This window comes from Clupea harengus, chromosome 5, assembly GCF_900700415.2.
Source record: "Clupea harengus chromosome 5, Ch_v2.0.2, whole genome shotgun sequence".
Lineage (NCBI taxonomy): Eukaryota > Metazoa > Chordata > Actinopteri > Clupeiformes > Clupeidae > Clupea > Clupea harengus.
In genome coordinates, this window is record NC_045156.1 from 27,740,690 (window position 1) to 27,767,061 (window position 26,372).

The window sequence follows — 26,372 nt, forward strand, 5'->3', positions numbered from 1 at the left end:
GGCTGACCTTGGGAAGATGTGTGTTGGAGAGACTGGAGAGTGAGTGAGTGAGTGAGTGTGAGAGATAGTGTGTATGTGATAGGCGAGTGTTGGCTGACCCATTTCAGCCAGAGAAAATGCACTGCCCTTGAGGGCTTTGGTAGGCAGTGAGTAGAGGTTGTTCTGATTTGCCTGTTTTTTAATGGAACCATATCTTTGGATTTATCTACAGATAACCTTCACCGCTTTTTTTATTGGATGATGGCTATTACCATGAAAACGTTTGTCACATGTGCTCTCTAATATCGTTTATAGTAATAGCTATGTAGTTGATCCCTCTTTGGTCAAACGAAGAGTGCTTTTCGTGTTCATTCTCTCTTAGAGAGTGAAGCTGGAGGTGTAGCGGTAGTTAAATGACACGACCCTATCTCCTTTCCTCACATTGGTGGCCTCTATTACTGCCAGTAGTTGTGTGTCTGTGCATGTTTGTGTTTTGGACACTATGAGCTGCCAGCATGTTGATTGTGACACACAATAGCTGCACTGAGTCCAGCAGTCAGTGGCGGACTTGTCTGCTTAATAATGCATGCAGGACACAGACGCCTCGCCACGATGCCGTTGTCTGATATAACTACATCACACAGCAGGAGAGAACTTTAAAATGCAACTTTGTAGCTGGCCTTTGCTAATCTGCCTGTTTATTTGTACGTTTATATCCCTCTTCATCATCTACCAATCCTCCTTGTCCAATTCGTCCATATCCACCATGCATTGTTGAGAGAGGTGTTGTCCTTAGACCTGACCCCAGGTCTCACAGTGGGTGCTGTTAGTGTTGGCAGACCGTGTTACTGTGGAAGGTGTCATGAATGCGTCATTTGGGGGAGGTTAAGTAGCATATATCTTGGTCCATTAAAGAGGGAGTGTGCCTAAATCCATATCCAAACACCTTCTAGGGAAACAGAGAATGTACAGATCTTACACTCCAGGAAATGATCATTCTTTTACAAACTTAAAATCAGAAAAACATCAGTGAAAAAAGTGTTCACAAAAGACTAATGACCAACACTGTTCAGACTATCAAAGTACATTTCTATGGATAGTACAGTCATATTACAATTCAATTACATATGCAATTGAAATCTCATTAATTTAAAACCTACTTTAAAAATGTTCCTATCTATGATGCATCTTTGAAGAGGGTCTATAAGCATGTGCTCCAAAGTACACTGGGTTTTCTGCTGTTGTGTCTCAGTGCACAAGCTAAACCAGTCAATCTATGTGTTTGAGACCAGGTAGTATCTCTGGATTGGTTCAATCTAAGGCAAATACTTTGTTTTTGTTATAGGCCTATAGTTTTCTTTCATAACCAAAAGCACTAGCCGGTAATCTAATTCCACTTGGATTGGCCAAAGCGTGAAATAAATTAGTCTCATTATATCACTTGGTCTCCAGTAGTTTTATTCCCTGAGAGTACACATTCTAATGATAAAACCTTATGGTAAATTAATAAATAGTGTGGATATATTTAGCTTTCTCTTGACTCTGAGCCAGTGCTTTAAGATTTGTCAGTCAACATGCACAGGTACGCTTTGGAAGGCAAACGAACCAAACCAACTATGGCATTGACTACGCTAGGGTAACAAGATATGAATGAAGCTAACGTTAACTAGCCAGGCAGCTAACTTAAACAAAGACTGAGCTATTGTTACATCATTACGTTTAACACCTTAAATAACCTTGCATTTATAATTTATCTACAATACCTAGTGTTAACCAACCTGTGCCAGTGAAAGTGCAGTGAATTTTACTCCATGGTGTGTCAAGCGTCTTTGTGGCAAACGTTATGGTTACAGTTCCCAACCAGGAGTCACCAGAAATGAATGTTAATTCAAATATATAGTCTAGTTTAACTGTGAAAATAAAAAAAATAAAAATACAAAGCACACACAAGGGTAAATGGAGGACTGGAAAGCTGTGTTACACAAAACCTTAGCTCGAAGGTCTTTATGGTATTGCTCAGCAACTATCATTAGCTGGCCCATGAGCCAGGATGGGAGAGATCCATTCCACTTGCAGCCTTGGCTTGGGGTTGATCAATTGACCTACAGTTCATCAATCACATAAACTGGCCCTATCATTTTTCTCCAGTCAAATATATAGGCGGACTGTAATTCCCTAGTCTGTGGACTATTGACTGAGGACTCCAGTCATTTCTTGTGTGATATAGGTCTGCTTAAATGGCTTTCTGTTTGGTTTGCAACCCGGGCCAAGTAAAAGCTACTGGGGTATACCATCAGATTGGTGTGTTTCTGCTTTTAGTGATGTTTTTGTTTTCAGACAAAAGACCTGCAACACAGTTCAAATGATACAGTTTTCGCTACATTTCAGTAGGTTTCTTTTTCCTGCAATGGGAGCAGGTTTACCGAGCTACTTGTGCTAGAAAGTCAAAAGCATTTTATATGTTAGTATGTTCGTCTGGGCGTGAGCTTGTGTGCAGCCGTCAGAGAGAACCAGTAGAGGGCATGGACTGCCTCTGGACCTGAAAGAACACTAGTGTGTGTGTGTGTGTGTGTGTGTGTGTGTGTGTGTGTGTGTGTGTGTGTTGTGTCACTGCTGGGGATGGATGGTGCCTATGTGTGACCGTCTCTTGTCTTGTCCACTGCAGCTGACCCTGAGCCTTGAGTCAGAAGAGGAGCGGCTGGACTGATGGTAGGACGCACTCTTTGTCTGCTTTCCCTCTTTTTCTCACATTGTTCTTCATCTGTGGTGTTTGTATGTTTTCTTTTTTCTTTTTTCCTTTTTTTGAAATGTTAAAAAGAAGAAACATTGTGTTTTGGAGTGGCACTTCCACCTGTTTGTTACTGTGGTTTTCACAATGACAACTACTGAACTGTGATGATAAGAAATCATTTTTTATTGATGATGAATTAAATCTGCACCCAGTTGACATGCGTCTGGTTGAATGAAAAGTCACGAAAGCTGCTGTTTCCATGACTGACCAGAATAGGAACATTTCCTTCTGGGGGCGCCCAGAGACTTTGGCCCGCAAACGACAGTGAATGTAACCTTTGATCATGAGTTTTCACAAGCAACAAAGCCCATTAGATGCTTGCCCTCGCCTTTGGTTTAGCTTTTTTTGAACCATCATTCACATCCACTGACATCCACATCCATGCTTTTCAAACAATAGTTTATTGCACAAATAATCTCTGAAATGTTTATTTCCAGATTAGGATGGCGATTATAATAATAATGACAGTTTTGATCAAACCTTCTGACGGTGGTTTAGATGTGCAATCTTGCAGAGAAGGGCTAAACCACTGCATAGACACCAGAGCATTTCAGAGATTATTGCATATTTGTATCATGCTTTATCATCCTCACTGGCTGTAGGTAGACTGTTGTACTGTACTTAGTGATATAGCCTAGTATGTCATGATGGGTTGGCTCCTGTGGACCTGATGGGTTGGAAAGCAGATCTTTGTGTGTGCCAGTAAAAGTCAGGGCAATATTACTACTCTTGACTGCCAGTTATATCACATACAGATGAAGTAGATGTTGTGTTAGTCCCCGTGTGCCAAGAAGCTGCAGATGAATACCTCGTGGATGAAGACAAAAAAAATCCTGCAATGCTTTTTTGGACATTAGACAAATTGTTCAAAAGGTCCTAAGCAGTTTGCCCTTAATGTTCTTGTACCCATGGATTAATAAAGGACTTGTAATCGATAAGGTTAAAGGCCTGTTCCTTTTAAGTGCCTCTGAATAACAGGATCCTTTATAGTTCCTTTGTCTTTCCTGTTAAAAGCTCAAGTCCCAGACGAACCCAGTCCTTCATGTCTGTCAGCCAACCCCTAATGCTGCCTTTAAGTGTTCTGTTAACTCATCCTGCTGCTGCTACTGCTATTGCTGCGCTACTGCTATTTGCTGCTGCTACTGCTATTGCTGCTGCTACTGCTATTGCTGCTGCTACTGCTATTGCTGCTGCTACTGCTATTGCTGCTGCTTTTGTCCCATCGCTTACAGCCGCATGTCATAATCCATTTTGTTTTCCTCTGTGGTAGATGAGCATGACTTTCAGCCAATCCGCAGATGCATGCACGCTCACAGGGCCCAACTGAGACCCCCTGCCCCGCCTCCCAGTTTTCAGCCGGCCAATCCGAGGGGCCGTGGAGGTGGGGGGTGTAGGTAGACACCACCCCTCCTCCTCCACATCCCAACCCCTCCCATGCCGAGGCTGAAAGCCCCACGTGCAAGACTGGCGCCCCTTGATGATCAGGCCAGTAGCGAGCTGAGCCAGGAGGAGCTGGAGGCGGGGGGCCCGCGGCGCCCCGGACCTGGAGGCGCTCGGCCGGAGGGCGTCAGAGCCAGAGCATGGCCTGTCCAAAATCACCCACAACGCCCGGGAGAACATGGGCGGCTGGCGCACGGCCTCAAGCAGCTCTTCCAGCCGCAGCGCCGCCGCTCGTCCGTGTCGCCGCACGACTCCGCCCTCCTTCGCCTTGGCCCCGCCCGGCGAGTTGGCCGAGGCTGGGGCCGAGGGCGGGCGACGGGGTGGTCGGGTCCGGGGCTCCGGCGGCTTCCCCTGTCCTCCGCTCACTCGGGCGGCGCGGCCTCCTCCGACACTGACGCCCCCCCTCCTGCTCCCGCCCCCCCGGCAGCTCTGAGCCGCGTGCTGCAGCAGATCCGAGGCGCCCCACCCATCATGAAGAGAGGCACCAGCCTGCCAGAGCCGGCCGCAGCAAGGCTGGGGGAAGCAACGCCAGCGCCGCCGGAGCCCCCCCTAGAAGGGCAGCCCCGCAGATCCACCGGCGCTCCACCCAGGAGGTGCTGCTGCTGCAGCAGGCGGGCCGGCCGCGCTCCTCCTCCACCACCGGACACGCCCAGCAGCCCCGCCCTGGCCGACATGCTCATCAGCTCCGGGTACCACCTCCACCGAAGAGTCCGACCGGGTGAGTCAGCACACCGGGGGCCACGCTGACACCTCAGGCCCCCCTCTCTCTCAAGCTACACACATACTTGTGTGGGGAACGCTAAGGCCTGTGGGTGTATAGGGGTCTAGCCCATAGTATCTGTGGTGTGTGTGTGTGTGTGTGTGTGTGTGTGTGTGTGTGTGTGTGTGTGTGTGTGTGTGTGTGTGTGTGTGTGTGTGTGGTTATGATGACTTGTATGTATGTAAGCCTGTGCTTGATTGATGGAACAGGTGCTATCTGATGTAACCATCAGGCTTTGATTGAGTTAACAGGGCGAGGTAACTAGAACCATGTCCGATGACCTGTTTGAAAGAAATCGGCACACAAACACACACACACACACACACACACACACGCACACACTCTCGCTCTCTCTCTTTCTGTCTGTCTCTCACACACACACACTTGCACGCACTCCACGAGACGGTTAGACAGACACTTGGCGAAAAGATCTATTTTCATACCCGGCGCGTCTCCAGGTGTCACTGAAAGGAGGGCCCCCACGCTGCCCTTTTCCTATAGCTGTGATGCCACCTGATAGGCCCCTGGTAGAAACAGGAGCCGGCGTTGACAGGTGTGGGAAGGTCGGCGATCGCTGTGGCAGGGTCACCATGTTCTCTAAGCCCTTCTAAATTTAGCCCTTTCTTAGTCTTCAAGTGCAACTCCAGGCCGATGACCCGTGCAGGATAAAGCTGGTGTGAAGTTGACTGATTCTGTGCCTCCGGCATGCGTGAGGGCTGATGGTACCTGCATTGCTTGCTCTTCTAGCAAAGGGTACCAAAACAAATGCTGTTTATGGGGGATTTCTCCTAAAAGCCTGTCGCAGCGTGTTAGAGTAATACCTGAGAGTCGTGTGGCAGTTTTTTATTTATGTATTTTTTTTGTTATTTAAGGAAATGGGGAACTTTTTTTTTTTTTTTGACGTCGCAATGATATTCACATTACTGTTGGTTGTTCTCTTCCTCTGTCTGAAGCTGCTCTGGTGCTTTGACAGTCCTCTGCCTGTTCTCACTGATAAGAGGCAGCCAAGCAGTGGGATGGCACAGGCTGTCACGGGGCCGATAACAGCAGCCAGACCGTGCACTTTGAGGCCAGTTGCCTCCCTGGCCGTCTCTAATGTGTCTTCTCGGCCAGCTATAGAGGTCTGACACAGAGTGCGAAGACAGGCACTCAGCTGTAAGAATACTAAGTGCTTATTCCTGTGTAAGCACTTAATACTCTAGTGGTCAACTGTGCTTTTTCTCAGTGGAGAGAGCAGCAGACTCCAGCATGGCCACTCCGGAATGTTCCTCTGGAGATGGATCGCACATCCATAAATAACCACACTAGGTCACTTCACAGAGGCGTAAAGTTAAGTGGCATCACTCTCCTGTGCCTCCTGAGGGAGTCCACCCTCTCCTGTCTGTGCTGGGCTATTACAATCATTGGGGAGTCTCTTTGGAACTTTCCTGATTTAGTTAATAACATTAATAGTAGTTAATCATTTTGAGTCAAGAGTCCAAGAGTCCCAGTGTCATATAATGTTTTTATTTCCAGTTTAGCAGTTTGCAGCAGTAATTCCAAAAATAAATTGCTGACTGCTTCTTTTAAGTTTGAATAAGCTCAGAGACCTTTAATCAGAGTGTTTAACTGCTGACCACTTGGAGCGAGACTCCCATGTTACGGGAGGAGTCAGGATTAGTGAGCGTCATTGTTGTCACAGCGAGACCTGAGCAGGATGTGTTTGTCTGGTTGGGTGCGGCCTCAGGATTCGGGGGAGAGAAATTTCTGAGAGGTTTTGAACACACACACACACACACACACACACTCACACACTCACACTCACACACACACACACACACACACACACACACACACACACTCTCTCTCACTGGCCCCCTGCTGGCGGTCCTCTGGTGCGCACAAGTGTAATTACTGCTTGCTGCTCTCCTGCCGCTCGCTGCCATAGAGAATGCGCTCAGCCATTTGTCATCCCCCGTAGTCAAGCCGTCCTCTCTGCTCCTTTGGCTGTTGATCGGGCGGCCTGGGCTGGTTTTTGTCCCCCTTATATGCACCGTGTAGTGTCACGAACTAGTCCAAACAGCAGCAGGATTCTACAGTGAATCCAGGTTTGATCTCCTGATTTGTTTCTTTCCCGTGTTGGCCAGTACCTGGGGAGAGAGTTGGCAGAGATTTGGAGGTGAATGTCTTTTGCCCTGTGGTGTCATAGGAATATATCAGTGTGGCCATCTTATCTTTGGTCTCTCAAGGTCATGCTGCGGGTATCTGGACCGCTGCTTTGCTGGATGGAGTGCGTGTGTGCAGGGAGCCTGGGTGGAACTAGCGTTGAGATATTCAGTTCATTGGACTGCAGTAACCTCACAGAAGGCAATTCAAAGATCATTTAGTTAGTAAAAGAGAGTTAATTTAGTTTTGCAATCCAACTTTATTGACCTTATGTAAATGACGCATGTGCTTGTAAATGAGCCAGGCGTTTTATCAGAGGCTGTGGCTGCCTCACTTATCTCTGGAGGAGATGCACTCATAGTCCAGAGGTCTGGCCAGGTAGGAGGGTCTCAAGGCCACTGGGCCAGCTCAGCTCACCTCCTCTCTCTTCACTCACACTCTCACTGACTCCACCGCTGCTGCTGCTGCTGCTGATGGCCCCGACACGACACGACATGGACACGGACATGAAGCCCACAGCGCTGGTGAACCCTTGTCGTCCCGCTGAGGTTTTAAAGGCTGTGCGTGCTTACGCGTGTGTGTGTGTGTGTGTGTGTGTGTGTGTGTGTGTGTGTGTGTGTGTGTGTGTGTGTGTGTGTGTGTGTGTGTGTTGTGTGTGTGTGTGTAGAGTGTGTGAGAGAGAGAGAAAGAGGGAGGTAGAGAGGGAGACACAGAGAGAGAGAGAGAGGGAGAGAGAGAGACAGCTTGAGGGAGAACATAGCTGTAGAGTATTGAACTAGAATTCACCTGTTTTATAATGTTAGTGAGCACTGCATTTTATTTGATTATAATACTATTGTCGCAAGTTGGCACCTGTGAATAGGTCTGTTAAGCTCTCCCTCTCTCTCCCTCCCTCCCTCTCTCCCTCTCTCCCTCTCCCTCTCTCCCTCCCTCTATTCCTTCTCTCTTTTCTCCCCTCCTCTCCTTTATTCTTCTTTATGCATTTTCTGTTTCCCCTCTTTACCGCTGCTCTACTCCCCATGTATTTGACTCCCACTGTCTTCTCGTCCCCCCCCCTCCCTCCACTAACAGGTGGACCGTCTGGATGTGTCTGGGCCGGCTGTGTCTCCCAACGCGCTGTCCTGCGGCTCGGACGGCGCGTGCGGCGCGTACGGGCTGGACGCCGTGGACAGCACGCCCGACCCGCAGCGCACCAAGCTGGCCATCGCGCAGCTGCAGCAGAAGATCCTCAAGCTGACGGAGCAGATCAAGATCGAGCAGACGGCGCGCGACGACAACGTGGCCGAGTACCTGAAGCTGGCCAACAACGCCGACAAGCAGCAGAGCGCCCGCATCAAGCAGGTGTTCGAGAAGAAGAACCAGAAGTCGGCGCAGACCATCCAGCAGCTGCAGCGCAAGCTGGAGCACTACCACCGCAAGCTGCGCGAGGTGGAGCACAACGGCATCCCGCGGCAGCCCAAAGACGTTCTGAGGGACATGCACCAGGGCCTCAAGGATGTGGGCGCCAAGGTCCGGCAGCTCCATCAGTATTGCATACCTTACCTGTAGTAGGTGTTGATGTGAAGGGGGGTAGTGATGGTGATGATGATGATGATGGTGGTGGTTGCCTCCATCTCGGTGTGCAGGGTGTGTGTGTAGCTATAGGCTGAGCCGAAGATGGGGTTGTAGAGGTTGGTGATCTTGATTGGGTTTGGCGTCAGGGGCTTAGTGGTGCATGCTTCGTTAAAGATCCCTACCCTATTTTGGCAATGACATTGTATTGGTTAGTGGCCCTGCATGAAACTGTTGTTGGCTACATCTGGATGTAACATTCTAACGGTCCGCACGTCTTCCAGATGACAGGTGGCCTCTCGAGCTTCTCCCACGCCACGCACTCGGCGGCAGGCGCCGTCGTGTCCAAACCGCGGGAGATCGCCTCGCTCATCCGCAACAAGTTTGGCAGCGCCGACAACATCGCTGGTCTCAAGGACTCCCTGGACGAGACGCAGGTGAGGATGGCGGCGGCGGCGGCGGCATGCCAGGCACCGGTGCCGGGCCCTCAGCGGTGGTGGCACCAGCGGCCACATGCAGTCCAGCCCCAAGTACGGCAGCGAGGACGACTGCTCCAGCCGCCACCTCGGCTCGGCCGGGGCCAACAGCATCACGGGGCCCCCGGCGGCCCGCCCAGTTCCCGTGGCAACACGCTGGAGCAGGGCCAGAGTTTGGGCCTCGAGGCGCTCTACCAGGAGGTGCAGGAGCTGAGGGACGGCCAGGCCCGGCTGGAGGAGTCCTTCGACAACCTGAAGGCGCACTACCAGAAGGACTACACGCTCATCATGCAGGCCCTGCAGGAGGAGCGCTACCGGTAAGCCCCCGCCCCGCGCTGCGCTGCACACGTCCACACGTCCCCTCGGGGTTTCATCTCATGACGCAGGATAATGCAAGGCTGAGTGTTTCAGGATAACTCCCATGAAAGTGCATTGATTCAGAACTGGTATGTCTGGCTTTGGAGGAGAAAAGATGTTTACCATTAGCAATCGATTTGCACTTTCACGGTGGAGAGAGATTTAGTCAGGGATTGCTGCCTGGGGCTATAGTTATGTTATTGCTTGTTATTTGCATTTTTTTGTCATGAAATGTTAAATAAAATCATTATGGAAGTGATATTGTATGGAAACAGTGGAAAACTTGAAAGTGTAAAAAAACTGATACAGTGTTATCTGTGTGTGTGTGTCCGTCTGTGTGTGTGTGTCCGTGTGTGTGTCCGTGTGTGTGTCCGTGTGTGTGTCCGTGTGTGTGTGTGTGTGTGTGTGTGTGTGTGTCCGTGTGTGTGTGTGTGTGTGTGTGTGTGTGTGTGTGTGTGTGTGTGTGTGTCCGTGTGTGTGTGTGTCCGTCTGTCTGTGTCCGTGTGTCCGTGTGTCCGTGTGTCCGTGTGTGTGTGTGTGTGTGCACGCGCGCCCGTACGCGTGCGCAGGTGTGAACGTCTGGAGGAGCAGCTAAATGACTTAACTGAGCTCCATCAGAATGAGATCATTAACCTGAAGCAGGAGCTGGCCAGCATGGAGGAAAAGATCGCGTATCAGTCCTACGAGAGGGCCAGAGACATCCAGGTCAGGATTGACACATTCTGCATGACTAGAACAACTTCTAGTGGTGCTTATGTCTGTTTTGGGAGATTTAGCCTTTAGTTGGCTTGCATGGTGGTTGTAATGAAGCTAAGGTGTCCATCTGATAACGAATACGTTCTATCTTCATAAAATTCCAGTTTAGGTGAAATGCAAGATACAAGTGTCCATTGTGCCTTCTGTCTGATTGGTTAGATTACTGTCTGCTCTATTGGAGTGTGCTAATTCAGCTCTTTGGTCATGTAGCTGCTAGGTCTATGTGTCCTTTGCTGTTGTGAACTACCTATCTAGTCTAGTGAGTGAGTTTCTGTCATCAGGATGAGCCAGACTGTATTATCTGTCAGTTTAAAGTGCTAGGTTTGCTGCAGGTGGAGGTGATTCTCAGCATCCATTTCAAATCAGGCTTCCTGTTGTTTCCACAGACACTAGAATATTATTATGATGATAAACTCTAATGGACAAAATGCTTGTTGTGTGTTAGATTTCCTATGGCTAGCCTGTTCCCTGATGTCTTCACATTTAGTGCCGATTTTGAGAAATGTCAAATATCATAAAAGACCTTTGCGAATAACATTAAACCCAAATCGAAGCTGACCATTGCTCTCCTCCTCCCGTACTGCAGGAGGCGCTGGAGGCATGCCAGACACGCATCTCCAAAATGGAGCTGCAGCAGCAGCAGCAGCAGGTGGTGCAGCTGGAGGGCCTGGAGAACGCCACGGCGCGCACCCTGCTGGGCAAACTCATCAACGTGCTGCTGGCGCTCATGGCCGTGCTGCTGGTGTTCGTGTCGACGGTGGCCAACTGCGTGGTGCCGCTGATGAAGACGCGCAGCCGCACCCTCTCCACGCTGCTGCTGGTCCTGATGCTGGCCTTCCTCTGGAGACACTGGGAGGTGGTCTCACAGTACCTGGACCGCTTCATGCTGCACCCCGGGTGACCCGCCCCGCCCTGGACCTTGCCTCTGCCACGGACGGTCACCTTCACCCAGATTTATGAAAGGGTGGGAGGGGATCGAGAGAGAGAGAGAGAGTTGACTCTTGTGTGAGGAGCTGAAGGGATGCCAGGAAGGAAGGAAGGGGCTAGGAGGAAGGTGGAACAGAGGGATCACAGGTGAAATGAAGGAGGAGGAGAAAGAGAAGGAGTAAGAAGTAGAACTTGCACACTGCCTGACCTCTGACCTTTCATAGATGCACTGCTGAAGTGGGCGAGGCAGACAAACAGAGGGCACAGAGAGAGAGAGAGTGTGAGAGAGAGAGCGTGAGAGAGAGAGAGAGAGAGAGAGAGAGAGAGAGAGAGAGAGCTCTCCTGGCTCCACCCTTCCTTTTCTCCTTTTGAGAGTGAATTTGTTTACATTTTGAAGGGTTTTTATTTGTTTTTTTGTTTTGAAGCCCACTGGATAAATCTTAATGTTGTTTTTTTTTAAGTGAATTGAAGAGATGCTTATTAATTGTTATTTTAACTGCTGTTTTTTTTTTATCAGTTTATGCAAATAATTGGGATCTGTTTTGCTTTCTTATTTTTATTTACATTTTTTTAAATTTAAAACATTTGCCACCATGAAATGTGTTTGAGCTGTTGGAGTTCTCTCAGTCAGCCGATCTCAATTCAGCCACTACCCCTTCCTCACACCACAACCCCTACTTCTGTTCTGGTCCTTACGGAACCTCTGCTCTCCTTCGCTTGCAATCTGTTCTTCGATGCTCTGCTCTGCCTTGCGCTCATCTCCTCCATTTCATTTGGTTCAAATCTCCAAGCCTGTTTTCTTCCCTTTCCTTTGAGTGAAGATGTGTTGGAGTTGTGAAGGCCGGTGAGACTGCTGCTGTGGCTTTGAGAGCAGATGCCCCTGGATGCTGGATCAGGACTCTCAGATGTTTGGGTGGTCTGGTTCTCATAAGACTTCAGACTGGGACAATGAACCCAGCACATTCTCTGTATGAGAAGATCTGAACCCCATCTACCCCCCCCCCAAACACCCATCCAAGCCACTCTCCCACCCCCTGCCCAGGCCCAGGGGTCACGGCCCCACATCACTGACCTGCGTCATGCGGAGATGAAGTCCTACTTACATGAACTTCACCAACATACTTGAAGAGCCTCGGAAGGCTCAAAGACTCTCAGTGCTTCCGTACTGTTTCTTTTTAGCGACAATGGGGGAAAAAAAATAGTCCTTTTTAGTTTTAATTTTTTATTTTTTAAAAACTAAAAGAATAAACACAATGTTTAAAAATCCTTCACTCTTGGTCTGTGAGTGTTTGTGCAGATGTTTGCGTCTTCTCTTTGGATCTCAGCTGGCACAGCATGATGTTAGGAATGCTTAGGTCAGGAGCTTGGGTCCTGCTGGGAGCACATATCTTTACTTTGAATTAGTTTGATTCAAAGCAGTAAAGAATTGACTAAGTTAACTCTGTTTACTGGGCCCCAATTCAGTTTGTAGGTTGGGTGACAATAACACATGACTTACTAAATGCTTTTTAATCACTTTCTAAATTTCTATCATACTGGATAACTGTTACCTTGGACTAAAATGAATATGGAGTTTGTTTTATACTACAGAGGCAGAATGGCTATTGAACCGCACCATTATTGTTGTACTCTCTTCAACCACTAGATGGCTCAAAGAGGCTCTTAGTCGGAGGGCAGCATGATATGTTATACTGTGGTCTGGCTGTCTACTCTCTTAATTGCATTGTTTTAATATCCACTACTGTTTTAAAAGTAACTCGGCCAGCACTGTGTAGCCGTGCCTGGAAGTGGCTTAGTCAGTGGTGGTTTCTCAGCTGACCACTCCAACGTCTTATAGTGTGAGCTACTTGCTTTACATCAGTAATACATAGTACACCCTCACCCTTAGTTCTCTAGGTCCATCTACCTTTTTCTCAGGTATGTTAATTATGACCTTAGAGGAATAGAAAATTATGTGGGTATTATAATCTGTCAGTGCCTGAAACATACTGTGTACAGTGTCATGGTTTGTGTTTAGGGTGTAACTTGGCAAAGTGAAAGATCCTAGTTATCTTCAGAAGATATTACTGTAATCAGTAACTCATAAATGGCTTTTCATAAAAAAAAAGACAAATGTTTGTTTATTTTGTGGTGAAAGCACCTCGTGTTAGCGTTTTCACTTTTCCATTATTTATTGAACTCATTTTATATTTTTTCCTGTGCATTTGTTCAGTCATCATTTGACATTTGTATCCGAGGAGCTCCACAGCCCTGCATCAGGGTGACTCCTACAGTCGATAGGGAGTCGGACACGGCCCAGCTGAGATGTGTGGCATCTCAGCCTCCTTACAGGTCTCCTTGTGGTAAGAAACTCAGGCAACATAGGTGTGAGAATGCAGCTTTATTCATGGCACCGGGGAAAGTTACAAACACCACAAGGATCAAGGAACAAATCCAAAGCTGTGTGGGGCAAGGCCTCTTCTTATTACAAACTCAATTCATGTCACACATACAGTCCCATCATTTCAGTAAAAGATGCTACATTGATGTTACATTGTGGCTTATGTCTGCCCAAAGGAGGTCCCCATGGTCCTGCTAATATGTTTCTCCTGTTCCTCGCTAGGACAAGGAGTTTGTGTATGCACCAAAATACATATTGCAGTCATAAGACCTCAGATACAGAAAGGAAGAGCATATCTTTCAAATTAACACACAGTAAAAAGCAAACGTATCTCCACCAAGCACTTTAAGGTGTAATAACACCATCATTAACCTACTTCCTCATCCTGCTCAGTGTTTTTTTTCTACACCTAGGGGACAGAGGAAGCACCATCCTCAAAACTATGTCAGTACTCACAGTCCAGTCATGGCCCTGGAGCTCTTGTAGCGCTCAAAGCGGAAGTCACCAGCAGAGATCAACATTACATGATGCTGTTTTGTTTTTCTAAGATGCAAACTAAATGATTTGACTGAACTGTGATGAAACACATCATGCCGATGTTAATATAGACAAAACTCACATTTGAATACATATTCGTGTTTTATGGGTTGAAAACACCTCATCAATTATATAAAACTACCCTGGACCTTGCTGACGTAGTCAACCGTTTGGTACATGATAGTTATAGACTCTCAGTCTAGTAAACGCTCAGAAATGAGGATGAAGTGGTCATAACCTATTAAGAATTGTATTGTGTTATAGGGCCTCCTCCCAAGATGATGTTACACTTTGTGCACATTATGTGCAGCTGTATCAGTGCATCTGCATAAGGTTGTAGGTCATGTCCTGCTGTGTGACAACAGGGCTCCTATGGTCCTGCACCAAGATGTATGTAACTGTATGATACTGCTTTACCTGGGAGAGAGCACAAGTGGGTTAGATAAAAAAGACTAAACATTTAACTAAAGGTTTAATAAACAAAACTAAAAGTAGTTTATGGCCTTTTACTGGCACACATAGTAAATACAGTATTTCTAGTAGATATTCAATTACTTGTGCTATTGGTTGGGGACTTCCCACAGCAGCTAAACATCTCATTATCCATCCAAGTACTCATAGCCAACAACTTTGCTTAAGGATTATAACACAACAGGGTACACTACAACCATCATATCAATACCTAACAACAACAGTAGCGATAAACACAGCTAAACATATCTGATGGCGTCGTAAATTAATCTGAATGAAAAGCTATTGATTTTTGCTATACATCCATAGCACAGTACTTTGCACATAGTGCACTCACATCATCCTGTTCAGAGAAAATGTCTTCCCTTTTGTCAACATCTGAAAGATTTAATGAACAGAGTCAAATGTGAGAACTGTAATTGTCATATGCATGGTACTAGCTTCTTCATACTGTAAGAGGAAATCTGCATATTTTAGAGGGTTTTGTGTGCGTGTGTGTGTGGCAGAGACAAGATATGAGAATGAGCATCAATGGAAGATTGATCATCTTTTGCATCTTATTAAATACTTCTCCACACTTACTCCTGACTTCTGCAAACATACACTGTGTACTTCTAATCAGGATGTCTCCCAGATGTACCGAGTAATACAGACCTCGGGTTAGTGACACATAGTTGTGGAAGAAGAAGAACTCTTCTTTGTAAATGAAAATAAATCAAAGAATCTTGTTTTACCTGGAGCTATAGTCAGGGGTGTTGAAGTGATCATGGTGTAGGTTACAACAGTGTCAACAGTCTGAAGGATGGTCCCGCCTAGAGTACCCTTTGAACTGTTTATAAGATACACAGGAAGTCAGTTGCTGCTTATGCTCCTTTAAAACGATGAACGTGTTATTTGAAAGAATGAAACACATATGATCTTACCGCTGATGTTTATGTTTCCCTGAAAGAGAAAATAAGATGTGCATATCAGAGATGTATAAAATACATTAGGCTGTATTTTTCTTTTAAAACGGTTAGGTGTTTTGGTCTAAAACTAGCAAACTAACTCCTAAGAAATGCAAAAATCTTGTAAACACAAACAACAGCACATCTGACACAAATAAAAGCTTGCTAACGTACCATCTGGTGACTTTTTGAGATATAATTGGCAATGAATGCATTGCCTTGAGCATTAATGTGTTTTCCTAGAGCTATTCTATGAATGAAATGTCATGAATATCACATACGACATGTCCAGATGAGACAGAGTGCAGACACACCAGTCAGGACAATGCACAGGCTAGTCACCGCCAAGATCAACACTGTTCTCCGTGACACTGAAATAAATAAGTGAGATGGACTAATGGATATCATCAAAGTTTTCATGAGATAGGGAAAAGAGTAGGGGACCGGGGAAAATACACAGAGCAAAGCTTGGCAAGAGAATTTTTTAAACATTTTTAAAAACGGGGTGAGACTATAAAAAAGACCATTGTCCGTTTTATTTTTACACTCATACTTTTTTTTACATACATACCAATTCAGAATGATAAAAGAATCTTTTGACCTTCTGATTTTATTGTGTATTTCCACAAAAAGCAAGGAACTCACCTGTGACAGTGTGTGCATCACCTCTTGTGGTAGCTTTGAGGTTAACTGAGGTAGATTGAGACCTTAAACCTAAACAGGAGGTTAGAACGTTCAACTACAATTAAATCAAAGGACTTTTCAGAGTAATGTGGTGTAAATTTGAACATTTACTGCAGAACTCTCACAGCTGTCTGTAAAGAGATATGGCTGTTGTCTTATTGTGTTAACCTTAGACATCAAAAGGTGTTCTTATGTCAGCGGGGTTACTTGATAATAACTCTGTGTCTGGTGTGGGAACTCTCATCATTGAGCTGTAGAGAAGTGGTAGGGCACAGTTGCAGAGACATTGAAGCAGGATCTCTTGGTGATGTTTTTAATTATGATGAAAATCAGTCACAAAGAATTCTAATCAGTGCCCTTGTCACTGACACACACACACTAGACATTCAAGGCATACACAACTTCACATGTGGTGCAAAATAACATTTGAAGCAGTACATGTCTGATCAATGATCAGACCAGGGGTGTTTCCAGCTGTTGAAAAAGATCAGGAACTGAGTCAAGTTTGCCTGGGGCTTGTCTTTTTTTTACATGACAGACTTGGCCGTCAGTTGAGTGTAGACTTATTATTGGTGTAACGGCTATCTAGATTGGGTTGCTGTATAGTCATGTAATTTATTTGGCATCAATATAATTTGATACATTGTGTAATACCCACTCTCAATGATTTATGAGTTTTCTTCTTAAAATAGCCATTTTTTTTAAACCAGAGCCTTTCATCTGAGTGTGCACTTCTTCCAGCTTTGTGTGCAGCGCTTGATTACTCCCCTCTCCTCAGACATCGCAAGACAAGTTCATGAATGTATCACCTACCTGAAGCATCCATGGTGTACTCTGAAGTAAGGTGAAGGGTTGAACCTGGAGAGACTATAAAACATATCTTTATATTTATCATATATACTAGTGCTGTCAGTTTAACGCGTTATTAACGGCGTTAACGCAAACGCATTTTAACGCCGTTAATTTTTTTATCGCGAGATTAACGCGATTTAAAAAAAATATATATATTTTTTTTTTTTTTTTTTTAGATTAACGCTCTTTTTGGCCTCGCAAACTGTGTAGTAGGCTAACGTTACAGTTTGAGTGAATGGTGAGCGCGATACGGCGAAATGGATGATAAAAAGCTTCTGAATGGAAAGTTTACTTTTAAAAGTTTTGTTGTGCAAAAGAAGCGAGCTTCACTGTTGTCTGAAAATGTCAACAGGCAGCTGGCTGAAAGCAAAGAAGTAGTAGGCTTACCTTTTATTGGTAACCTAACTGTTACGGTTAATTGTTTCTGAAATAAGAGGCCTGATTGCTATGTTCCCAGAAAACTTGAAACAAATTAAATATTAAGCCATGGTTTAACTGCACTATAGGCTCAGTCCTTGTTTACCTGAAATGTGCACTTTCTAATTTTATTTTGTACCGCCCTGTTTGGCAATGTTGGTTTTCAATAAAATAAAACATTTGCATAAAGCAAGCCAATCCACTTTTCCATGTTGATAAGGGCATTAAAATAAAAATAAAATGATGGAAAAAATGAATAAATGAAGGGACATTTAGAATAGATAAAAATTTGCGATTAATCGCGATTAATTTTGAGTTAACTATGACATAAATGCGATTAATCGCGATTAAATATTTTAATCGTTTGACAGCACTAATATATACATACATACCGACTCAGAATGTTAAAAGAATCTGCATATCCACATTCAGTCATGCTGTGAAACAGACTAACTGGGCTGACTTTATTGTGTATTTCCACAAAAAACAAGGAACTCACCTGTGACAGTGTGTGCATCAACTCTTGTGGCAACTTTGAGCTCAACTGGGGTAGATTGAGACCTTAAACCTAAACAGGAGGTTAGAAAGTTCAACTACGATTAAATCAAAGACTTTGCAGAGTAATGTGGTCTCAATTTTACCATTTCTCTCAAGCTCTCACAGATTTCTGTAAAGAGATGGCTGTTGTCTTATTGTGTTAACCATCAACAGATTTTCTTATGAAACTAAAATAGAAAAGTATTAAAACTTACTGAAACCTACAGGCTTAGGTTCACATGCGATATATACAGCGGGTAAAATAAGTATTGTACACATCACCATTTTTCTCAGTTAAAATATTTCCAAACGTGCTATTGACATGACATTTTCACCAGATGTTGGTAATAACCCAGGTAATCCATACATACAAAGAAACCAAAACAAATACGTTCAGAAATTAAGTTATGTGTAATAATGTGAAATGACACAGGGAGAAAGTATTGAACACGCTTACTGATATTTATTTAATACTGTGCAAAAGCCTTTGTTGGTAATGACAGCTTCAAGACGCATCCTGTATGGAGAAACTAGTCGTATGCATTGCTCATGTGTGATTTTGGCCCATTCTTCCACACAAACAGTCTTCAAATCTTGAAGGTTCCGTGGGCCTCTTCTATGAACTCTGATCTTCAGAAATATATTTACTGAGAAAAATGGTGACGTGTTCAATACTTATTTTACCCGCTGTAGCTTCACTATAAGTCACAAGTAAGATATATCACCACTATAAGTCACAAGTCAGATATATCTTCACTATAAGTCACAAGTAAGATATAGCACCACTATAAGTCACAAGTCAGATATATCTTCACTATAAGTCACAAGTAAGATATAGAATCACTTATGCACTTATCACTGCACAATGCACAATAATACTATATTTTTGCACTTCTAGGTAGATGTAGGCGCAAAACGTTAGTCTATTCTAATCTAATGTCATTAGTTCTTTGAGGACCTTTGGGATAGTTCTTTGAGGACCTTTGGGATAGTTCTTTGAGGACTTTTCAGATAATTCTTTTGGCACCTTTGGAATAGTTCTTTGAGAAAGATTAAATTTGATCGATGAATTTTGAATCTAATGAGAAGTCCAAAGTGATTGCAAGAACAAGCTATTACTGCTCTCTATCCTGGAGAGTTGTAAAAATGACTTACCTGCTTCTGGTGATGTTAAAGGAGTATTTTTGGTCAGGGGCTGGTATACTGTTGCAAGAAATCCTTTCAATTCACAATGAATGCAGGATGTTAGGATAATCTCTGATTCACTATTATTATTAAAGTTATTTTTATTTTACAAAAATGTCAAGAAGAACAAAACAAAACTTGTTAAAACAGACATCAGACAGACATAAGGAGTCATGTTTATAGTATGTATTTAATAATAGATTAATAATATTTTGAGCATACTGACCTTGAATGGTGTGTGGGTCACTGCGTGGAGAGAGAGATGGAGGTTCTGTGTTCACTGTATAACCACAGCTCACCTCTCTGCTCCCCACTGACTGCAGACGTCTGAATAAATCATTTTCGTCCACAGAATAAAAATGGCAGTTTCCAGATGCTTTCTGTCTTACAGCTTTTAAGTAAAAGTTCTCCCCATGTCCAGTATAAAGCTGGCATCCGGTGACATTCCAGGACTGCTTGGGTATTTCACAAACAATGTGGAACAGCATGTCTGTTCGGTCATGATGCACGCTTACAATGGGTTTCTGCAAATGATCTATCAACAGACAGAAGGCAGGAATGAACTCAGAAATGCCAAACAGTGTGAATGTTAAGTGAATTAACAGTAGTGATGCTTCTTCACTCACCCAGCACAAACACTGAAACAGGAGAAGAGTGATCAGAGGGATGATTAACACCAGACACTTTTACAGTGTAGAAACATTTCACTGGAAGCTCTAAAGGTGGGTTTACATGTCCCCGGACTTTAATTTGTTCTCCTGTGAGGGTCAGCTGGCATGATGATGAAGAGTTGGTGTGTGTTCCCACCATGAAATAACACTGGGACACTGGATCCTGAGGGACTACACAACTCAGAGTGACTTTGGTTGTCGGCAAAATTACTGAAGAGGATACAAACAGCTCAAGTTTTGGAAGTCCTAAAACAGAAGTAATAATATGTGTTATGACATAATGTATGACAGAATGTATTATATTTCTCCTTAATGACAATGACATAACAGTTATGTCATTGTCATTAAGGAGAAATATAATACATTAGTTAAAAAAGTAACTGATGTGTGACTCCTATGCTTGCATGTCATATTCACTAAAACATCTACAGGGGACCTATGTTGCTTTAGTTAATATTTTTAATTAATATTTTGTAAACTTACCATGGGCATGAGTGAATGCAAACAGGACTATAAAAATGAAATGAAAAAACATCAGCACAACTGTCAAAGATGAGCCCTGCATGTACAGTATAACTCCATCAGCTCTGTTCCCTATCTGTTAATGGCTTTCTGAATTCAGTACTCCAAGAATTCAGTACCCACAAACCACTCAAACTGAAATTCAATAGATAGTTCACTGAAAGTGAAGTGTGAACTGTGTCTACCTATACAAAATGTACCAAGAACAAACTGAAGAGCCAAATGATTAAATGGAGAATAACATATAACACATTGATTTACTTAGACAATACTGATGTCAAATCATATTGGTCATATGAGGTATTTTGTTGTTTTTGTTTGTTTTCAGTTTCTCAATAGTATTATACATTTATACATTTAATGAGGTCCTTGGATAACTCAAATGGTTTAACATCAGGCTACAAAGCAGAAACAGAAAACAGGAATTACTTACAGTAAAGAGTGATGATCCAAAACAAGTAAAAGGATGGCAGAAATACTGTGAAAGATGCCATTTTACCCTTTCATGTGTCACTGAGAACAAGCAACAAGTGTTGCATTAAATACTAATGAAATAAGGAGGCAGGTTACTGACTGACCGAGATCTGCGGACAAGCAGACAGGAAACCCACAACTACTTTGCAAGCTGTAAGTTAAAGTCTTTAGACATGCACAGAGGTTTTCCACCGAGATCTCCAACTGACTGACCGAGATCTGCAATAACGTATCGCAATAACAGTACTTGAACTTTTCTGCATTGCAGTCTTGCTGTGTGTTGTACCTTTAGTAACCTCATCATAAGCTGAGAGGCTTTTAAAATCATATATGACATGACCCAATGCAAACTCCATTTAAAATCTAAAACAATATTTGATAAATGTCTGCTCTCCCAATACAGACAGATTGCAGAAGCCACACATATCTTACTTTGATGATCCTCAAAATGTTGTACTTTTAAATAAAGCAACCAGCCTGTACACTTGAAGATACAGTGTGAAAGGTTTTGTATTGAAAAATATATCTTACTTTGATGCTCCACATCCTTGCTTCTGTCTGCTACTTTCACTGAAGAGACTGAATAGTGTTTTTAGCGATATTCCCTTCATGTTCCTCTGCATTCATTATTGCTAATCACAATTTAAGAGTATCTCAGAGTAACCGAGAATAATAATGTAGAACATTTTAGCTGAATAGAATGGAACTTTGAATGCAGCACTGTACTGTACTGTACATTGAATAGAATGTAGTGCTGTGCTGTTCTGAGTGTTTAGATTGGGGACATCACGGGAAAATTGATAAAACGTTGGCCTACAGTGGTGCTAGAAAGTTTTTGAACCCTTTAGAAATGTATCAGACTCTTTGGCCTTGTGGTCAGGGTGCAAGTTTATCACCCTGTGACTGAAATATGCTTGACAGAAGGAGCCCTTATCACCACTTAATTTGTCATATTTAGCCATAGCAACACTTAAATTACCCTCCACAACATCACCATACCACCCTACTTGCCACCATACTGGGTATTTGTAATAGAGTCTAAGAAAGACTGTGCATGGATAATATATTATTGCCATTGTCCTCTTCATTATGCAATTCATTGGTGTGTCTACTCTGCAGTTTCAACCGTGACGAGTCCAAGGTCCACTAATCCTGCAGAGGATTCTTCAACATTTGGTAAACCACTCATTTTAAAATGAAATATCATAGTTTATGATACCTGGTTTACAGTGAGTCGTATACATATTCTGTATCTGACACTGTCTCTGACTGAAGGTCACAGGACATGTTTGCCTGGTTTAGTGGGCCTCATCCTGTTGGTCCTCACTGCCTCATGTCTCTGCTTCAGTAAGTTGCTCACTTATTTGCCATGACTGACTCAAGTCAGGGGCTACTTATTAAGAGTTACTGAAACTGCCTTCCCTCAGTGTGTAGTTATGTTTCTTGATGATTTATTGTGACAATGGCAATGAAGGTAGTGTTTGTGTTTAATATGAGAATGTTAAACAGACATCTGTGTGTATTTACTGTATGTATGTGATTTTGATTATATGTGTTTTGTGAAAAGCATGTTCATGTAAAATACTTTCCCCTACAGAGAGACATAAACATGCAAGGTAAGACAGAGCAGCAGTCTGCACATCAAACACAGAGAGACTAAAATACATCTTCAACAACACTACATTTTCAGTTACAGTAACTGCACAGGTAGTAAAAATCTTATTTTGGTCTTGTTCCTGCCCAGACCTCAGCATACTACCCACCATAGAAGTAAGAAATCACCACACACCCACCTCTAGTCCCTTTAATAACACATACTACAATAACACAAATGTCAGTGATGTGTTTTAGTTTAATGTCTTGGAGAAGAATGGATTTAATTAAATACAAATAGATTCTGGAAGCAAACATAACAGTGTAAAAAAAGCTGAAGATGACTGACCATGATGGGTACCCAAACCTTTTGCTTTGGGTCTTTCCTTTTTTGTCATTTTGAAACTGTAAAATAAACTCATCTTGATTAAAATATTAAAGAAATGTCAACTTTAACTTCATATAAATATAAATAATTTTTTACTCGCTAAGTTTTTGCATGCTACTGCATATATGCATATAATTGTGGTGTTCTTCCAGCTGGATAGGGGGAATGATGAGCGTCTCCCTACCATCTTAGACACCTTGCGTAAAAACTTCAACTTGAATTTAAATATTTGATTTGCAAAGATTGATTAAGATCCAATTTTCCCTCCAGCCTTGATAACTCATCTAACATGAAAACAAATCTGGACATACATACAGTTGGTTATTGTGTGTGCACTTTCCTGGTAAAGATGTTGAGTTTTTTAGCAGCAGACCACAGATAACAGAGTGCATTGTTCCGCATGTAAAACACGACATGCTACACACTACACAGCACGGTATATGTATTCTTCTCATGCAGTCTGGGCTTTCAGGTGGTAAGGCTACATACATAGCTCTATATATCCTGAAGCAGATCACAGCATAAATGTTCAACCAGCAACTGGACCAAAAACATCATGTTAATGTAACGGGGAGCGGCAGTGTTGATCCGACAACGCCACCCAGTTAAAGAACTGGAACTCTAGTTTACTTTATGTGCACAGGTTCTTGGTTTGTTGGGCGCAACACAATGTATTACGGTACACCATAACACATAGAGAGAAAGAGAGTAGGCTAGCATCTCCACAAGTAGCAAATGCACGTTCACATCACACACAAATCCAAATAAACCAACACAAAACACCGGTAATCAAAATAAAATCAACCCAAAAAGGCAACCTATGACAGTCAGTGTAGCTCTCAATTTGTATGGTGCCAAACGCAATAATTCGCCTTAAACTGAACAGGCGCAACCATAGAACTGGGAGCAGACGAATTAACTCCCAGTTCTTGCTCAAAGTAGCTTCCTTCTGCCGCTGTCTGACGACTCGAACATTATCCTTCGCCGACAAACTTAGAACAGGGATCTCCTGCAGACTTAGACTTAGACACCAGTAAAATAACAAACTCCTATAGAAACAAACAAAACGTGGCACATAACATGGACCACATGCTGACCTCCCCATATGACATCAGTATCTTAGTTCAGTCTCGAAGGACATGTTCAATACTCTGCTGTTAACAAACCACTTTTGTGTCTCTCTCTCAGTCTGACCCATGTCATGTGTATAGCTCCATACCTGACACACAAGATGTTTCCAACCATCAAGACACCAGTTACAGGGATCCAGAAAACACCCATCACCTTCTGCAGAAGATCTAATTACAATGGTCTTGCGGTCTTCAAACTGCTGCTACAATAATGTACATTTGCTGTTCAAAGACAATGTGAGGCTGTGGCCTTTACAGCAGGAACAGTGTGATGTACTCAGTGAATGTATGTTGCCTTGGCTGAAAGAGCCTGCTTGGATAAAATTGACCTTAATACAGAGACTGTTAACAATGAATCTAGAAATTATTGTAGGTTATTTTTTGTGTTATTACACCTTAAAGTGTTTGGTGAAGATACGTTTTCTTTTTATTCTGTGTAAATGTGAAAGATATGGTCTTCCTTTCTGCTACTGAAGTCTAATGACTGCAATATGCATTTTGGTGCATACACAAACTCCTTGTCCTAACAAGGAACAAGAGAAACATATTAGCTGGACCACCTAACTTTAGGTAGTCATAAGCTGCAATGTGACATACATGGCTTGAACAGTAGCAGTAAAGGATGCTGACATACATAATTGACACCATGGGATGGGGGCACGTGATGACAACAAATGGAAGACAGAGGGATGTATATAGTGCATTGTAACCCCCCCCCTCGAGTCATCCTTTTTTCCTGGTCTTGATAGAAACCAGCCAAAACTAGTTTGGTCATATGCCTGTTAGCCACATGTCTTTACTGAAATAATGGGACTGTATGTGTGACATGAGTTGAGTTTGTAATAAGAAGAGGCCTTGCCCCTTGGATTTGGATTTGTTGCTTGTAACTTTCGCCAGCACCGTGAATAAAGCTGCAGTCTTACACCGATGTTGCTTGAAAGTTTTTTTTTACCACATTATACTATCCCTTGACCTCTGCAGTCCAGAGTTCATGTAACAATACATTTCAAAACTATCACTTGCTTTGTGTGTATGTATATGTAAATATGTCTATGTCTCTTAATTTAACAGCAGTTTTTCTTACTCTTGAGAGGACAAAATGTATGTAGGTCTTTGAAGCTCTTTATAAAAGCGACGTTCTTAAAACAGGCAAGTAGTTGTGGGTTTTCATTAGCAGCCTGAAGCTCTGCAGTGAAACCCACTGAGTCACTGTGGTTTTAAAAGCTCACTGCCACTCACTTCACTTATATGCTCATATACTAGAACAGGGTCCTCTATTTTAACATGCATCGTTTTTTATTCAGTTTTACATCTATATGAAATCACCTCAGCTGTAGAATGAAGAGAGAATGAAATGGACATCAAAGGCCAAACACAGAAACAAAGACTCACCAGTAGATGAGCTGTTGTGGAAACACTTAGTATCATCAAAACTGACATGGTTACCACTATTGTATTCTTTAAAAACATTGTGTACATCAATATCACTTTGTGAGAAGCACGAATGAACATTAGGGTCATAACCTTGTTGCCTAGATATAACTAGAGAGGAATAATGTCTTGTCTATATTGATGTACATTTCACACTTTTCCATAATTATCACACTGAAACATATTGGTGCCAATATTGTCACTAAGAGTTCAGGAAAGAATATACATGATCTCAATAGGCTCCATAGTAACTGAAGAGATGGAGCTACAATCACATTTGTTGTCCACGACAACCATGAAGAGGTTACTGCTGGGAATCTGCTGAATGACAAAGGTCCTGCAAACAAAGGGGGCAGAGGGATGTGTTCTTGTGTTCTGTCGGTGCTGTTTTTAACTGTTCTACTCACTACTGCATGTCAAGAGCTTGATGACAAGACTGCCAGGGACCACGGGAGCCCTGTTGGCACACAGCAGGACATGGAACATTAGTCATGAAATGATATTACTTAAAAACTCATGTCATTTGATTTTTTGACATTTTGATAATAATGCCCCAAAATGGTTTAATACCCTCTCTACTACTTTCTTTACCTTCCTTTAGAACCATAAAAGTGCTGATATACAGTACCAGTGAAAAGTTTGACACCCCTTCTCATTCAATGGTTTTTCTTTATTTGTATTATTTTCTACATTGTAGATTAATACATCAAAATTATGAAAAAACACATATGGAATTATGTAGTAAACAAAAGGTGTTAAACAAACCAAAATATGCTTTATATTTTAGGTTCTTCAAAGTAGGCACCTTTTGCACACCCTTGGCATTCTCTCAAACAGATTCATGAGGTAGTCGCATGGAAGGGTTTTCAATCAACAGGTATGCCTTGTCCAGAGTTAATTTGGGGTTTGAGACCATCAGTTGTGTTGTGCAGTAGGGTTGGTGTACAGTGAATAGCCTATTTCTACCACTA

General features: G+C 43.2%; 1 protein-coding gene and 1 pseudogene across 1 annotated transcript in view; both read left to right on the forward strand.

The window, feature by feature from the left end:
- The first annotated feature begins 4,204 nt into the window (after nucleotides 1-4,204).
- On the forward strand, nucleotides 4,205-11,511 carry LOC116220610 (annotated as a pseudogene).
- A 10,957-nt stretch (nucleotides 11,512-22,468) lies between these two features.
- Nucleotides 22,469-26,372, forward strand: part of LOC116220611 — a 9,769-nt gene continuing 5,865 nt past the window's right edge. Inside the window, exon 1 of the mRNA XM_031568581.2 lies at nucleotides 22,469-22,475. Coding sequence (XP_031424441.2) covers nucleotides 22,469-22,475 — 7 coding nt within the window. The remainder of the gene's footprint in view (nucleotides 22,476-26,372) is intronic.